At 37.9% G+C, this 18,651-nt stretch overlaps 1 protein-coding gene across 5 annotated transcripts in view; it reads right to left on the bottom strand.

Annotated features, from left to right (window-relative positions):
* LOC130906201 (connector enhancer of kinase suppressor of ras 2-like) overlaps positions 1 to 18,651 on the bottom strand; it is a 77,680-nt gene that overhangs the window by 34,578 nt on the left and 24,451 nt on the right. For all 5 annotated transcript variants that reach the window (XR_009061258.1, XM_057820241.1, XM_057820242.1 and 2 more), the window contains exons 6-9: positions 18,532 to 18,651; positions 12,810 to 12,869; positions 12,642 to 12,710; positions 2,940 to 3,086 (exon numbers count right to left, since the gene is read on the bottom strand). Coding sequence is in view for 4 of the 5 variants with exons in the window: in XM_057820241.1 (XP_057676224.1) it covers positions 2,940 to 3,086; positions 12,642 to 12,710; positions 12,810 to 12,869; positions 18,532 to 18,651 (396 nt within the window). In the remaining variant the exon portion in view is untranslated. The remainder of the gene's footprint in view (positions 1 to 2,939; positions 3,087 to 12,641; positions 12,711 to 12,809; positions 12,870 to 18,531) is intronic.

The raw sequence follows: 18,651 nt of genomic DNA, 5'->3' as shown, positions 1-18,651 counted from the left end.
ATCGTTTTCTAATTGTATTTAATGTTACAGACATAATATGTTACACTCATCCAGAGTCTTTAGTTTAGGCTTAAGGTAGGGCTATCAAATTTATCCCGTTAACGGCGGTAATTAATCTTTTTTAAAATTTATCATGTTCAAATATTTAACGCAATCAACGCATGCTCTGCACGACCCACTCACACATTGTCGCGTTCAATCTGTAATGGCGCCGTTTTACCTATATGTAGAACTAAAAGGCAGCGTAAAATGAGTAGAGTGAAATTCGGCAGCCTTTGGAGCCTTTTTTTAATTGGCTAAAGCCTTACAATTCCTCTCCCTACGATTAGAAATATCGTGGGAAGCAATGTGGGGAAGAAAGGTAGTAATTGATCTTTGTCTTAACTCCCTATATTATTTCCCAATGCAGAGAAGATATATCAATTGGTACCACTACACACAGTCATGGTTGCACTTCCCATCATGCATTTGGGCAGAACAGTTAAATGGCTACAGTATCATTTACTGAAAGCTCAACAAATACACTAGATGGCAATATTTAGTCACAATATACGAAGTCACATTTATCCTTTAAGAATGACAAGTCTTTCTATCCGTGGATCCCTCTCACAGAAAGAATGTTAATAATGTAAACGCCATCTTGAGGATTTATTGTCATAATAAACAAATACAGTACTTATGTACTGTATGTTGAGTGTATATATTCGTCCGAGTTTTATTCATTTTTTTCTTAATGCATTGCAAAAATGTATATGATCGGGAAAAATTATCGGGAATGATTGGAATTGAATCGGGAGCAAAAAAAAAAAAAAGCAATAGGATCGGGCAATATCGGGATCGGCTGTCAGGAATACGCGGGCAGACAGGTTGTGTGGACCCAAAAGCAGGAAAAAGGAAGCGAGGCAGAAGGGCGGTGCAAAAGGTTTTAATTAATGCCAACAAAACACAAAGTACCAACAAAACGACTGGGGTATCCAAAAACTCTTAACAAACAAAAGTCGGGCTAACAAATAAACTTACTTTCAAAGCAGGGCGAGTAACACGAGAAACTGGGGGGGTGGGACGCAGGCATGAACGTGGACCAGTACATTGACAATGACGCAACAAGGAATGAAAAGAAACTGGGAGCTTATATACACACACGCGGACAAGGGGTAACGAGACAACGAGGAACAGGTGAGCACAGGAGGATGCAAGTTCAGAGATAAACTAGGAGAAGGCACAACAGGTGAAATTAATAGGCAATCACAGGGACACACTAGGAGGAAACCAACACAAAACCTAACATCTGCAGATACTCAAACTAAAACGATCGGGATCGGATCGGGAGCAAAAAAACATGATCGGAACAACCCTAGTTATTATTAAAGACTGCAAATCAACATAGACAAGCCAACTGTGCCCCGGTCTACAACTCAAGAGATCTGATGGACTTAAAAAGTGGGTTACGATTGCATATTAGTTTGAAAATCGACCAGATCCACCGTATTTTTACACGAGTGAATTCCAGTCTGCCCGGTCTGCTAGCTAGTAGTATTGACGCAGGAGGGCCGCGTCTCGCGTCATATAATAAACTCTGCCGTTGTGCTGGTGGGCATTCGCTGATTAAATTTAACGGCCGCGTTTCACTGCGGCCACATTGTTGCGCCGTTGACGTTTCTTCCTGTCCTACCGTGTTGGTCCTCATTATAGTAGGGAAGACGGAGTAAATATAATCTACACAAAGAAACTGTAACCCGATCGACTCACAGCCTTGAAAAGTAAGGGTTACATTACGTCAGAAACTCGTTCGGTATGACCCCGTTCCGAACCGAATGCCAAGTACCGAAACGGTTCAGTACGAATACATGTACCGTTAGACCCTTAATAAATACTCATCACATTCATAACAGTCACAGCCACAGCCTCTACTTTCATGTTGACTGGGATAACCGTTAACATTTTGCCATTACACAAGGCATATAATCTAAAGCAGCTAGCCGTTTTTTAAATTTTAAATTCTTCTCATTGGTCTGATGAATTGTTGAACATTACAGAACTTCATCTCGGTAAATTTACCGTTATTCGTTTCCTTGAGTTTCAACGCCATTTTAGACTCCCATGGACACACTCAAAGTACCATAGACGATTTAAACGAACACTAGGGGTTCGACTGACTAGGTAGATGCTGCGTGTTAAAGAAGGCGAGGCCAGCAGAGGGTGATGCTGCGCTCTGATTTGTTAAGCATGTCAGCGGTTACATTTGAGAGAGACATGCAGACTGTATGTGAAAATGATATCTAGTCCGCAACACTACCTTTATATTCGAGTCGGGTAGCCGATAATATCGGCCGATAAAGGCATTTTAAAATGATATCGGATCATGTCAACATCGGTTTTTCATTTTCGGTTTTGGGTCAATATGCATGTTGCCGTCAAAGTAAATGTAGAAGCTTTCTGCCTTTGTACAGAGGCTGGTCACAGCAGTTATGCTTATTGACCATTAGATGTCTCCAAACTAAGATGCTTGGGATTTGTTATTATGAGCATTATCATTACTAAATCATCCAGTGGGGCATCACAATACATTTAGTCATAATATGTTAAGTCCACGACCGCATATCGGTTTGATATCGGTATCGGATTTTGGAGTTGGACAATATCGGGATATAGATTATCGATTAAAAAGTCATTATCAGACGACCATACTTTGTATACAGTCTATGGACATTACTGCCAATTTGAATTGAATTATTTGTTTATTTCACTAAGGAGGCAGAGCTCAGTTCTTTTTAACCCATGCATCTAGACATTTTGTGTGGACTTCTCCAACTTACTCAGCATAAAAAAATTTGGCTTGATTTAATATGTTTGGGGGGTGCATTCGCATTCTCGCTTTGAACATAGAAAGTAACATTCAAAGCTATTTGGAGGCTTTAAAAGTAGCTCACGAGTCTTACTTGCAAAGCCAAAGGTTTCCACCGCATGTTCTTTAGCAAAGCAGGAGTCGACGTGAGCGTGCTCTGTGGGCGTTTCTTCAACGTCAGGGTGACACCTGCCGGGTCCCCACGCAGAAGGTTCACCAAGTTTTTGAGTTGCCAGCCCACCTGGGAAACAAATATAGCATAGTATAATCAGGCTTTATAACCACTAGTAGTATTTAATATTATATTTTAACAGCTGACTATATTGTATTTTTTTTGTTTAAACCTGAATTATAGTATATACCAAAATTATCAACATCAATTGTTTCTATGTTAAATCATTAGCAGCCATTGACGGCGCTAGACATCCAATTTATTTTGACTCATTCGCCCATCCCAGTCAAAATAAATTGGACATCTAGTGCCATCAATGGCACTCAAGCATGAGCATTCAAAGTCTTCCTCCCAGCATAGACTTCATAATGATATTGACTGGTCAGATTCGACCTTCACTATGCCATGCCTTCAAGTAGGGGGTCATCCCACAATCCGCTTCAGTTATTTGCAGTCGGTCGCAGCGACACATGCAGCGATCCAACGCTGGATTTAGTTTGAAAAAGTACAAAAGCTGTACCGCATACAAACAGGAAGGATTGCCTCAGGAGTGATTTGTTCGAGGATTCAAGGTAATTATTATACTTTTCGTTTATTCACAAGAATTTTCAACGTAAAAAGCTCTTTTTTGTAAGGCTGCCGCCACATTGTCTAACAGACTAGCATCATTCTTCAACATTTACATTAAATAAATGGTAACTGACCGTTTTTTTGCTCTTTTAACAAAGAATTGAGACTCGGTATCGGGATTTAAGCATTTATTCACAAGAATCTTCACCGGAAAAGCTCTGTTTACATATGGCGGCCGCATCATTGACCAACACAGTAGCATCATACTTCGACATATTTACGTAAAATAAATGCTAACTGCATGTTTGTTTGTTTTTTTGCTTTTAACCAAGCATCGAGACTGTTTAATGTCCATATCTATAAAAGAATTTGGGGACTTAAGCATTTATTCACAAGAATTTCGACTGGAAAAGCTTTTTATTTACATATGGCGGCTGCCACACTGACAAGCACACTAACATCATATTTACGTAAAATAAATGCTAACGTCATGTTTTTTGGTTTTTTTTTTTTTTTTTTTTTTTGCTTTTAACCAGGAAACGAGACTGTTTTACGTCCATATCTATAAATAATTCAGGAATTTAAGCATTTATTCACAAGAATTTCCACTGGAAAAGCTTTATTTACATATGGCGGCTGCCACATTGACTAACACACTAGCATCATACTTTGACATATTTTCGTAAAATAAATGCTAACTGCATGTTTGTTTGTTCCTTTTGCTTTTAACCAGGAATCAAGACTGTTTTACATCCATATCTATAAATGATTCAGGGATTTAAGCATTTATTCACAAGAATTTTCACTGGAAAAGCTCTATTTACATATGGCGGCCGCCACACTGATTAACTGACTAGCATCGTAATTTGACATATTTACATAAAATAAATGCCAACTGCATGTTTGTTTGTTTGTTTTTGCTTTTAACCAGGAATCGAGACTGTTTTACGTCCATACCTACAAATAATTCAGGGATTTAAGCATTTATTCACAAGAATTTTCACTGGAAAAGCTCTATTTACATATAGCGGCCGCCACACTGATTAACTGACTAGCATCGTACGTACTTTGACATATTTACGTGAAATAAATGCTAACTGCAAGTTTTTTGTTTTTTGTTTTGCTTTTAACCATGAATCGAGACGTATTTGCGTCTATATCTGTATAGAATTCAGGGATTTAAGCATTTATTCACAAGAATTTCCACCGGAAAAGCTCTGTTTACATAGGGCGGCCGCCACACTGACTAAGAGACTAGCATCGTACGTCGACATATTTACATAAAATAAATACGAACTGCACGTTTTTTTTTTGTATTTTTGTTTTGCTTTTAACCAGGAATCAAGACTGTTTTACGTCCATATCTATAAAGAATTCAGGGAATTTAAGCATTTATTCACAAGAATTTTCAACGAAAAAGCGCTTTGTCTGTGAATCCTCTCGGTCAGCTTTGACGGCCACGCCAACAATGCAGGCCCCCTATTAATCAGCCCCGCACCCATCAAAATCATTATGAAGTCTATGCTCCCAGTTTAAATCTATTGTTTTCAATGGCAGGCAACAATTTAAGAAAGACACTCATTTGTTTACAACAATGGTGCAATAATAGTGTAGCTGTATTTATTTACAGAATTGTTGCACTGAAAAATTGTCATAGTCAATGAGGAAGACAAAATATTTTGACAAGTTTGTCCACAACAGCACAATAAAATAAACATCCTTTATATTTCCATTTTGAAATAGCTTGTTTTTCCTTTTTAATAGTCCCATGAACCATGTATTGCTAATTGCTGTATCACCATATTGTGAAATAATTAGGGTTGTTCCGATCATGTTTTTTTGCTCCCGATCCGATCCCGATCGTTTAAGTTTGAGTATCTGCCAATCCCGATATTTCCCAATCCGATTGCTTTTTTTTGCTCCCGATTCAATTCCAATCATTCCCGATAATTTTTCGCGATCATATACATTTTGGCAATGCATAAAAAAAAAAATGAATAAAACTCGGACAAATATATACATTCAACATACAGTACATAAGTACTGTATTTGTTTATTATGACAATAAATCCTCAAGATGGCATTTACATTATTAACATTCTTTCTGTGAGAGGGATCCACAGATAGAACGCCTTGTAATTCTTAAAGGATAAATGTGACTTTGTATATTGTGACTAAATATTGCCATCTAGTGTATTTGTTGAGCTTTCAGTAAATGATACTGCAGCCATTTAACTTCTGCCCAAATGCATGATGGGAAGTGCAACCATGACTGTGCGTAGGGGCACCAATTGATATATCTTCTCTGCGTTAACAACATAGGGTGTTAAGAAAATGATCAAATACTACCTTTCTTCCCCACATTGCTTCCCACGATATTTTTAATTGCTGAGAGAGGTGTTGTAAGGCTTTAGCCACATAAAAAATGGCTCCAAAGGCTTTCAAAATTCTTTCTACTCATTGTACGCTGCCTTTTAGCGCTATCTATGGGTAAAACACCGTCTTTATAGATTGAACACGACAATGCAAGAGTGGGTCGTGCAGCGCATGCGTTAATTATTTAACGTGATTAATTAAAAAAATTAGTTACCGCCGTTAACACAATAAATTTGATAGCCCTATTTTAAGCCAAAACTACTCTGGATGAGTGTAAGACATTTTGTCTGTAATGTTAAATACAATTAGAAAACGATTTAAATAAAAAATATATATATATTAAAAAAAGGCATGTCCGATATTTTTTTGCCGATTCCGATACTTTGAAAATGACGTGATCGGACCCGATCGGGACATCTTTAGAAGTAATCGTTACCGCGAGCCTTGTATCGCGAATCGGATCGGGAGGTAACCAGAGGCTACCACCCCTAGAATTGACCCTAAAACAGGGGTGAACAGATTAGGTAACAGGATTTAGCTACACATTAGAACTGAACTCTATAGGACACTCATTGAAATGTTAACTTTTGTGCGGTATTCATTTTAAAACACTGTATAATTACATGTACCATGTGTTTGTTTCATGGTAATTATTTTTAATACTAAATGCGGCTCATGATGGGTAAGCAATGTCGCAAAGCAATGCATCCTCAGTTGTTCATGTTGATGAGGAGGTCCATGTTAAATGCGACACTGGAGGGTGCGGTGCGGCTTACATGACTCCCGTTTCATCATTCTGAAGGTTCTGTCAACTCGTACTAAGCCTGGAGGCTACTAACAGCTACACGCCTTGTAAATAAAATTCAACCCAGTTTTGTGATGTTGGGCATTAAACAAATAGCTTCAGTCAAATACTGTTTCCCAGTTTTCCAAATAAACCAGCAGATATTTTCTTGGACATGATTCAGTGCACTTAATGTAAAGACAGTGACATATTCACTGTGTAATTTGTGTAACCTGGGTAACAGCACACTTTTCAAGCACTTTCCAAGCAATTAGTTTGTCGCGTTAAGTCATTTTTCATCTTGACAGTCTTGCAGAGAAGTCCTCGCAATAACATAAATTATGAGTAATGTAAGGTAAGGTAAGTAGGAACACGTTACATTTACTCCGTTGCATTTACTTGAGTAACTTTTTGAGAAAAATGTACTTTTTAGAGTAGTTTCACCACGTAATACTTTTTAATTTTACTTGAGAAGAAACACTACTCTTGCTGCACTACTTTGGGCTATACAAGAGTCATTACATTTATCCTATTCATTCTACACATTGACTTTATTTTTGCCAGCAATGCCAACATTGGCTGTCTCAGTTTCACCAGTGAGATGATGCAACAATATCCACATGAGTCCATTACACCGATCAGAAGTAATACTTTACTACTGCATACTTTTTTACTTGTACTTCAGTCAGTTTTTTGATGACTACTTTTACTTGAGTAATATTATTTAGAAGTAACACTACTCTTTCTTGAGTAAAATTTTTTGCTACCCTACCCACCTCTGGTTAGGATAGTGAGGTTAGAGTAGAGTGGAGTACGGTAAAGTAGACTAGTCTAGACTTGACATATGCCAATGACCGGTTTCAAGGCATACCGTGGTATGAAAACGTCAAGGTTTCAAAACCGCAAAAATTTTCTGTAACACCGTTCCTAAGGTATTAGCTATTTTATGTCCCAAAAACGCAGGGAGAAATCTCTTGATTACAGCTGCAAGGCTCAACCCTCCCCCAACATTTGTTGCGCACTGTCAGTGAGTTAGCTGTGCTACTTGATGGCTGGAGGAGGTGAAACTCCTGAACTTTTTCCCTCATCAAAAAACGAAATCACTGGTATGGGAATACTTCAGTTACAGAAAAGTTACAGACGGCCGCGGCTGAGAGGAGGAGGGCCAACTGACATGTAAAACATGTTTGTGGAGGGTGGCTAGCGAGGAGGCAATACCTCCAATATGATTTCGCATTTATACAAAATTAAAGGTTAGCAAACACTGTTATGAACGTTTCCCAGCAGCTACAAGAGTTAACTCCAGCGTGTTTAATGTGTCTATCAATGGTAAAACGTGGTGATTTTTTTCTCTCTGGCAACTGTCTGTGTTGAGAAAGAGAGTGAGTGTATAATGTAAACATGATATGAGTCATACACACGTGCTTTTTTTATGGAAAATAATTAAACTGTTTTTGTTCTGATGCCAAAAATGCTGAGCTCTGGTTGTGGGTTTTATTTATTTTAATTTTTATTTAGAATATTTTGCAATTGTTTAAAATGTATTTAGCGGAAAACACTGAGGTGACTTGAAGTTCCGCTCTGAGACCCCCAATTTAGCCAACTTTCAAAATTGTTCGATATGCTCGTGTGATACATTATTGGAAAGCATAAAATCTCAATTTTCTGGAGGAAGAAAAATTTTGAATAGGAGGGCATTTTAAAAAAAATGTAAACAGCAAAACCCTATCTGGAGGCGAGAGCACGCGAGAGCAGAACTACAGGCGCCATGACTTTAACGAAATATCGCATACTTACCTTGTTTCGATCCAAAACCCCCATTTAGCATGTATCACTGAGTGTCAAGACACAGCTGTGAATAGCCACAGCTGGATTTGTGGGGGATTTTATGGGTGAAACATGGTAATATAACAAGGGTCGCGATGCAGAAATCACAGACATCAAGGAGTGGTTGAGAGTTTCTTTTTCATATATTTACCTTTTTAAATGTTTTTTTTTCCCAATTTTTCTTTGTTTGGATCAATTATTTATCATCTAAGTTATCGGAAAAAATGCGACAGAAACAAATAAAATACAATTAAGCAATAGTTACGAGGTAAATATCCGCCATTTTTTTCATTGTGACGTAATATGTTTACAAGTTTAAAATATGCGAGTGAATAACTTTTTTAAAGTCGTTTTTTTTTTTTAAACGAAATATTAGACATCAATTAATGATTCTAAGCTAAAAAGACATTTTGAATAATAATCATAATTAATTACCATCTTTTTATGGCTGGGTTAAAACAAAAGCGGTTGCGCGACATCTGGGTTTTCAGGGTAAAATGGGCAAACTAAAAATAGTTCGGGGCCTTAATGCGCCATGAATCTACTATGGCGGCATATAGACATATTGTTCTATCAAACACAACAGTTTTTTTGGCTTAGAATGCAGCAGTTTCTTTTAAGGAAGAGTGCAAGAGCAGAAACTGCTTTTTCAGCCTTGTCTGTGTTTTCCGCCATTTATATATGTTTTCCAATTTGCCAATATGTTTTCAAAAATAAAAATCCTGTTCAATGGAAAAAAGTTTTTTTTTTTTTTTTGCTTTTTCAAACCCAGGTATCTCAAAATAACACATTTTAAAGCTGTAGTTGCAATATTGTAATACCGTGAAACCGTGATATTTTGGCTTAAGGGTATCATACCGTCAGAATCTCATACCGGCACATGCCGAGACTAGACTAGACTAGGAATTCTTTTGAACAGAAATAGCTATTCCTGTGACGGACTGCATTTTTTAACTACTACCAACTAATCCACAGTGTGATTCAAAATTCAGCATTAGTAAAAGGAATATCACACTTTTAAGTCGATGAAAGATGTCTTGTTTATAACACAACACTCAAATCATTTCCACTTCAAAGACGTTTCACAGAAAGCAAGTGCCTGTAAAAGCTTTGGGTGAGGAGACACACAATAGCTATTTTAGAGCTTTTCAAAATGTGGAGCACAATGCTAAGGTTTCTTTTTTTTTTTTTTTTCCAAATTATTACTATTTTTTTTCCTGGTGAATTCTTTTGAAAACATTCCAAACAGTCACACAAATACAAATAAGCAGACGTTGGCAAAGCCAATCCCAAATACAAAAGCACAGCTTTGATTCGGGCTCCAAGGCCAATGAAATCTTGGCATTTACTAATTCCACCTGCACTATCCTACAACAAGAGCTGTCGTGAATAGGTTGGTTGCTATGTGCTTTTTTTCTAAGGAGCAAGCGCCTTTTATTCTTTTCTGCCATATGAAAAGAGAAAATATTTCTAAATATATAAATAAATAGATGAAATAAACACACTGCATTCAGTGGATGAGCATGTGAGTTGCCTCAGGTGTACACATACACACATATGGCAATCATTATTCTAAAAATGCTGAACTCTTTGCAGTTTTTCCTTCCCGGTTGCCGTATACACTTCATCATGTTTCAGAAAGTAAACAGACAATACTTTATTTAAGTAGGTCTGCTATGCAAAATTGTTATTCAGTGGTATGAAGAAGTATCTGAACCTTTTGGAATTTCTCACATTTCTTCATAAAATCACCATCAAATGTGATCTGATCTTTGTCAAAATCACACAGATGTAAAAACAATGTTTGCTTTAACTAAAACCACCCAAACATTTTCGGGTTTTATTAGGGCTGTCAAACAATTGAAATTTTTAAACGAGTTAATCACAGCTTAAAAATTAATTAATCATAATTAATCGCATTCAAACCATCTATAAAATATGCTATATTTTTCTGTAAATTATTGTTGGATGGAAAGATAAGACACAAGACGGATATATACATTCAACATACTGTACATAAGTACTGTATTTGTTTATTATAACAATAAATCCACAACGTGGTATTAACATTAACATTCTGTTAAAGCGATCCATGGATAGAAAGACATGTAGTTCTTAAAAGATAAATGTTAGTACAAGTTATAGAAATTTTACATTAAAACCCCTCTTAATGTTTTCGTTTTAATAAAATTTGTAAAATTTTCAATCGAAAAATAAACTAGTAGGTCGCCATTGTTGATGTCAATAATTACACAATTCTCATGGTCATAAAATCAGTCGCACCCATGCGCCAGCAGAGGGCGACAAAACACAAGTAACAAGTGCACATGACCCTGTTCTGTCATTTTAATCTGTTTGAGCGGGGAGTGTGCGTTAATTGCGTCAAATATTTTAACGTGATTAATTAAAAAAAAATTAATTACCGCCCGTTAACGTGATAATTTTGACAGCCCTAATTTTTATATTTTAATGAAGATAGGATGCAAACAATGAAAAAAGGGGGAAAATACAGTAAGTAAGTGAAGCCCCTGCTTAAGGAGACTTACGGAGTAAATTTAAGTCAGGTGTGTGCCCAATCGCCGATGAGTGGCTTAAAGCTGCCCTGCCCACTATAAAACACACACCTGGTAAGAATTGTCTTGATGAGAAGCATTGTCTGATGTGCATCATGGCTCGGTCAAAAGAGCTGTTTGAAGACCTGCGATCAAGGATTGTTGATTTGTATAAAGCTGGGAAAGGATACAAAATCATCTCTAAAAGTCTGGATGTTCATCAATCGGCAGTCAGAGAAGTTATCAACAAATGGAGATTTGGCACTGTTGCTTCTCTCTTAAGGAGTGGCCGTCCACCAAAGATGATGCCAAGAGTTCAGCGCAGAATACTCAGAGAGGTAAAAAAGAATCCTAAAGTGTCTGCTAAAGACTTAGTGAAATCATTGGCACAGTCCAACATCTCTGTGCACACATCAACTACTTGTAAAACTATGGCCAAGATTGGTGTTAATGGAAGGACTCCACGGAAGAAGCCACAGCTGTCTAAAAAAAACATTGTTGCTCGTTTAATGTTCGCAAAAAGGCACTTAGACACTCCACAGAAGTTTTGGCTACAAATTTTGTGAACTGATGAAACCAAAGTTAATTTTTTGGGGAGTAACACACAACGTCATGTGTGGAGGAAAAATGGTACAGCTCACCAACATCAACACCTCATCCCCACCGTGGAGCATGGTGGAGGGAGCATCATGATTTGGGGCTGTTTTGCTGCCTCAGGGCTTGGACAACTTGCAATCATTAAGGGAAGAATGAATTCAAAAGTTTATCAGGATGTTTTGCGGGAAAACCTGAGGCCGTCTCTCAGACGGTTGAAGCTAAAAAGAGGACGGATGCTGCAACGAGACAATGATCCAAAACACAGAAGTAAATCAACTTCAGAATGGTTTCAGAAGAACAAAATACTGGAGTGGCCAAGTCAAAGTCTCAACTTGAACCCCATTGAGATGCTGTGGAATTACCTAAAGACAGCAATTCATGCCAGACATCCAATGCATCTGACTGAACTACAACAGTTTTGTAGAGAAGATTGGGCCAAGATTAGTCCTGATCGATGTGCAAGACTGATATGCAGCTACAGGAAGCGTCTGGTTGAAGTTATTGTTGCCAAAGAAGGGCCCACAAAATATTAAATGTGATGGTTAACTTACTTATTTTTCCCTCCTTCTGTCATTGTTTGCATACCATCCTCATTAAAATGTGAAAACCTATAAATGTTTGGGTGGTTTTAGTTAAAGCAGACAGTTTTTTCATCTGTGTGATTTTGATAATGATCAGATCACATTTGATGGTGATTTTATGCAGAAATGTGTGAAATTACAAAAGGTCCTTTTTCATACCACTGTCCATTACTGCACAGAGCATCCTGCATGCTCAAAACCACAGGCAAAAAACTAATAAAGTTCACTGGCCAGTTGCCCGGCTTGGATTACAGGTCAGAAAAAGTGCATGTTATTATTCTGAGTGTACAAAAATGATTGTATTGTATTAAAAACATGCATTAAAGCCGAGGCTTACCACTGTCTGATGGTTGACCTGAATGACTTCATCTCCAGCATGAATTTTCTTACAGCGATCAGCCGGAGACTAAAAGACGAAGCGTGGCAATTAGTGCGGTAATTCAAGTGCACTTCTCTGTATGCATTACACACAGATAAAAAACACACAAAAAGAAATTGCACTTACTCCCTCTGTTGTCCCAGTAATGACATGCAAACCATCGTATGTTGACTTGATATACATGCCCTGTGGTCAAGTAGAAACATAATCAAAAAACTATATCAAAAGGAGTATTAAGACATATTTATACTGTATATTTTTTGCAAAACGTGGATTATTCATTTTATAGAAACAGTTCAAAGTGAAAGCTTTCACTAAAAGGGGTCAGAAGTGCACGTCAAATACCCAAACATACATTTTCTCTCTCACACACATGTGTCATAAACATAGTAGCAGCATGCTGCACTTCAAGATGACTGTAAGAGGTTTATTTTTAGGCCACTGGGCCCAGCGTCTATGAACGGATGAAAGAACTCGCATTGGCCCCTGCTAGTGTTTGTGTGGGGGTTGCATGGGTGCCTCAAGCTGGCACTCTCGTCCTACAGTGAGGCTCAATGCTGAAATGCTGTCGCGCTAGCAGTTGATGGTTATAGTGTGTTTTCTTTGCTTCTTAACCCAGTTTCTGTCACAAAGGAGATAACATTTTTCCCATGATAATTAACATGACTGACCCATCCTTTGAATTGCTTTGGCGTATTCTGTGACTCATATGCCCACTAGCTCAGCAAAACCTAGTTTTCGGATGAATAGGAGCGAGGTTAGCAGTCGCGTTCACAGGCTCACTGGTAAAACGTCAAGTCATGCTGTATGTGATAGTCAAAGTATCGTTTTTAAAGGGAACCACGGATAGAAAGGCTTTAGTTCTTAAGAGACAAATGTTAATGAGTTAAAATTAGGGGTGTAACGGTACACAAAAATCTCAGTTCGGTACATACCTCGGTTTTGAGGTCACGGTTTGGCTCATTTTCGGTACAGTAAGAAAACAACATGCAAAATATAAATGTGCTAGTTGTTTATTACACACCTTTGTGTTTTCAACAATAGGAACATTAGCCTATACAAAGCTAGAATTCTGCTCAAAAAGTAGCAAGTATTTAAAGATAGTCCAACAACAATTTGCCTTTCAGACCCCGCGTATTGGTCAGCTTTCTTTCTGAAAGAAAGAAGAAAAAAGAAGTCCTGTGCTAAAGAGAAACGCAATCCCAATGACAAAGATTTTAACATGTATTTTACAAATGAAATGCCTCAATGAATGTACAAACTTACAACACAAACTTTTTTCTTAAAATAAGTCTGTTAAGCATATTTTCAGCTAGGTGTTTTTCTTATTTCAAGAAATCTAAGTGAGTAAAATCGACTTGAAGCACTGTAACAGTAGCAAAATTAGTGGAGTGTCCCCAACCTCCACAACAGTGACGTCTTTTTACATTACTTACAGTGGCTGCTGCTGGCGAGAAAAACCTCTAATATCCCTCGTCTTTGAACGGGGCGGGGGAGGCGGCATCTTTCGGGCTGTGAATGCGTGTGTGTGTGGAAGGGGGGGGGGGGGGTTCAAGTCATCAGCCAATCAAATGTGCATTTGAGGGGAAAAAATGGACTGGCACATTCAGCGAGTGAAAACGGGTCAGTCTAAGTCTGAACATAATGAACGTAATGTAATTCACTTAATAACGGTAGGATCAATTCTATCCTTACAACATATAGGAAGACAATCTAAATGACCTATATAACTGAAGTCATTAAATAATGCAAATAAGGCTGCTTAAAAGTCGGTGGGGATAATTTCAGTATCCTGAAAAGTTGGTAGTGTTATGCCCCTACCGTCCCTATGCAAACCTACGCCCTTGATTTGGGGACATTCTTGAGTCACTCCCTTTTTAGTATCCCACAATCAACAGGAAGTGACCTGTAAATGCCCCCAAATCATTAGTAAGTTACCCGGAAATGCACCAAAAGGAAAATGAAGTTGACCGAAAATGAACAGGCAAAACGTGATATGCCCCAAAATGAACTCATTGCCTGGTATTTGCTGCCACTGATGGCTGTAGACGTCCAATCCGTTTGAAGCGGGAGGGATGACAGCGAATGAACGAATGACAGAGCTTGTTTTTCCTGTTTATTAGTTGTTTTGTAGAATATCCCATGTTTTTCTGACCCATGTATCGATAATTGTTGTATCGCCATATCGTGAGATCATCGTAATCGTGAGCCTTGTATTAACTAGAGGAGTTCCAAAAAAATCGATTATTACATGCATCGCGATTCGACACGTGACGATTCTATTACGATTCATAAAGGTTCAAAACCGATGATTTTCCCTCATAACTTTATGACAGCCGCTTGTAGTGGAACAAAATTCAAGACACGTCTGCTGCCCGGACCCTGTTAACAGACGCACGCACAACGTTATGATGGATGCTCCCAGTTACTGGGAGAGAGATTGACTCCTTTTTAAAAGACTGGAAAATAAATTTGTGTATGAGACAGGCAGAAACAGAACAGCGACCCGGCGGTCAAGTTATCTTTTTAGAGCAAGAGGGGAAGTTCATTGCTCCTTGTCTTTCAGATGTCGAGCAGTAGTTTTGAGACATTTCAATTGAAAAATGTCCTGAGTGTGTTGCTAAGACCTGTGTGCGTCTATCAGAGGTGATTACACGAACCCTCTTGTACTGTTTAGCCTTTATTGTTGTTGTTTTTGAGATGTCAATATGTAGCGCTGAGCGCTAAGCTAATTAGCTAATTCAAGAGCAGTTGGAATTTCCACCTGTCACTCCAAGAGTTACACAAGGGAGGTAACACTGTGAAAACAACGTATTGGTTAAAAGAAGTCCTACTTCTAAAGACACTTTGTGTCCAGAAAATATGGAATTCATTCCACCAGTGTAAATTTTATTGTCTTGTTGAGAGAAATAAGCACTCCCTTTAAAATGGTTTATGTTTTTGCACTTTCTTGTAAAAAATAAATTAATAAAAAAGCAGCTTAAGGGCAGCTTTTTGTTATATGTGCATGTTTCCATCTTTCCTGTTGAATCATAAGGATGTTTTAAACAAATAATGGACATAAATTTGTTTGGCTACTTTATTAATCAGTAATAGGAGTGGGAACCTCTTGGTACCTCACGATACGATACGGTTTGCGATACAAAGCTCACGATAACGATGATCTGACGATATAGCGATACAACGATTTTCGATTCATTGGTCAGGAAATCATTCTAGGATATTCTACAAAAAAACTAATAAATAGAAAAACAAGCTTCTGCTGTGAATTGGAATGAGTTTATCACTAGTAGACGTCCAATCTAGGGTTGTTCTGATCATGTTTTTTTGCTCCCGATCCCGATTGTTTTAGTTTGAGTATCTGCCGATCCCGATATTTCCCGATCCGATTGTTTTTTTTTTTTGCTCCCGATTCAATTCCAATCATTCCCGATAATTTTTCCCGATCATATACATTTTGGCAATGCATTAAGAAAAAATGAATAAAACTCGGACGAATATATACATTCAACATACAGTACATAAGTACTGTATTTGTTTATTATGACAATAAATCCTCAAGATGGCATTTACATTATTAACATTCTGTTAAAGCGATCCATGGATAGAAAGACTTGTAATTCTTAAAGGATAAATGTGACTTTGTATATTGTGACTAAATATGGCCATCTAGTGTATTTGTTGAGCTTTCAGTAAATGATACTTTAGCCATTTAACTGATCGGCATCTTTAGTCCAATCCATTTGAACTGGGAGGGTGGATATCCTACAAACAACTAATAAACAGAAAAACAAGGTTCTGCTGTGAATTGGAATGAGTTTATCACGAGTAGACGTCCAATCCATTTGAAGTGGGAGGGTGGCAGCGAATGAACGAATGTTCATTCGCTGCCACCCTCCCACTTCAAACGGATTGAACGTCTATGGCCGTCAGTGGCAGCCAATGCCAGGCAATGAGTAATTTTGGGCCATTTAAGGTCATTTACCTGTTGTTTTTCAGTTACTTCCTGTTGATTTTGGAGTATTTTATGGGTCACTTGCTGTTTATTTTGCGTTACAGAACACGAAGTGACCTGGGAATCACCCAAATGAATAGGCAGTGACTCAAACTCAACAGGAAATGATCTGTAAATGCCCTAAAATGAAAAGCAAGGTACCTGTAAATGCCCTGAAAATCGGACCAAATGACTGTGAATGGTCTGGTTTTGAATGAACGAACGTTCCCAGTCTAAATGGATTGGGTGTCGTTTTTTTTTTTTCTTCTTTCTTTTCTTGACACCTTTTTAAAACGATATCTCGATTCTTGACATGAGCGTATTGATAACCTTTTGGGATACAAAGTATCACGATTAGGGTTGTTCCGATCATGTTTTTTTGCTCCCGATCCGATCCCGATCGTTTTAGTTTGAGTATCTGCCGATCCCGATATTTCCCGATCCGATTGCTTTTTTTTTTTTTGCTCCCGATTCAATTCCAATCATTCCCGATAATTTTTCCCGATCATATACATTTTGGCAATGCATTAAGAAAAAAATGAATAAAACTCAGACGAATATATACATTCAACATACAGTACATAAGTACTGTATTTGTTTATTATCACAATAAATCCTCAAGATGGCATTTACATTATTAACATTCTTTCTGTGAGAGGAATCCATGGATAGAAAGACTTGTGACTTTGTATATTGTGACTAAATATTGCCATCTAGTGTATTTGTTGAGCTTTCAGTAAATGATACTGTAGCCATGTCCAAATGCATGATGGGAAGTGGAACCATGACTGTGCGTAGTGCTACCAATTGATATATCTTCTCTGCGTTGGGAAATAACTTAGGGTTGCTACCTTGCTTCCCCACATTGCTTCCCATGATATTTTTAATAGTGGGAAGAGGGATTGTAAGGCTTTAGACAAATATAAAATGGCTCAAAGGCTGCCATAATTCACTCTACTAATTTTACGCTGCCTTTTATCTCTCTATATAGGTAAAACGGCGTCATTATAGATTGAGCACGACAATACGTAAGTGGATCGTGCAGCGCATGCATTAATTGCGTTAAATCTTTTAACGTGATACATTTAAAAAAAAATTAATTACCGCCGTTATCGGGATAAATTTGATAACCCTACCTTAGGCCTAAACTAAAGACTCTGGATGAGTGTAAGACATTTTGTCTGTAACGTTAATACAATTAGAAAACGATATAATTAAAAAAAATATATATATATATATTAAAAAAAGGCATGGCCGATATTTTTTTGCCGATTCCGATACTTTGAAAATGACGTGATCGGACCCGATCTCTAATCACGATAAATCATTTCGATATTTTGTCACACCCCTCATCAGTACTGCACGATACATCGATAATCGCGATCATCGTCAATACCCCGATCATCGTTCGGAAATCAAATCGTAGCACCCTGAATCGTAATCGAATCCTGGGATGCCTAAGATGGCGCACCCCTAGTATTAACCAGAAGTTTTGTTTGTAAAGTGCTGAACATGTAAAACTGCAAGTAAGAAACCAAGCCAAGTTGGAAGTGTAAAAGTGAATGAGTGTGTTTTGGCAGTGAATGAGTTGCATGCTTGAAAGCTCATTTCCACATGCCGTATATGAATCAAGTGTCAAGCTGAGGCGTTGAGAGGAATTAGTATGCTTTGCCATCACCCCGCGTAATTAACAGATTCGTACTTTACTTTTCTGTTGCTTATTTTCGTCAAACTTGTTTATCTCATCAAACCTGAGGAAAAGAGTTTCACATTCTTGGAGTCATTTTTATGTGAAATGTTAGCAGTTTCTGATGAGGCACAAACACATTGCCTGAATCATATGTATGAACTTACCAATCCCTCCGTGGATTTAATGTTAGCCAACTGCACTACCTCCAGATGCGCAGCCTGCGACACCATGGGATCCGAGGATAGAGATATAATATGGTCGCACACGTCGGATAAAGTTTTACA

Source organism: Corythoichthys intestinalis, chromosome 18, assembly GCF_030265065.1.
Source record: "Corythoichthys intestinalis isolate RoL2023-P3 chromosome 18, ASM3026506v1, whole genome shotgun sequence".
Lineage (NCBI taxonomy): Eukaryota > Metazoa > Chordata > Actinopteri > Syngnathiformes > Syngnathidae > Corythoichthys > Corythoichthys intestinalis.
Note: the sequence above shows the minus strand (reverse complement) of the source record. Positions and strands in the feature narration are given on the sequence as shown.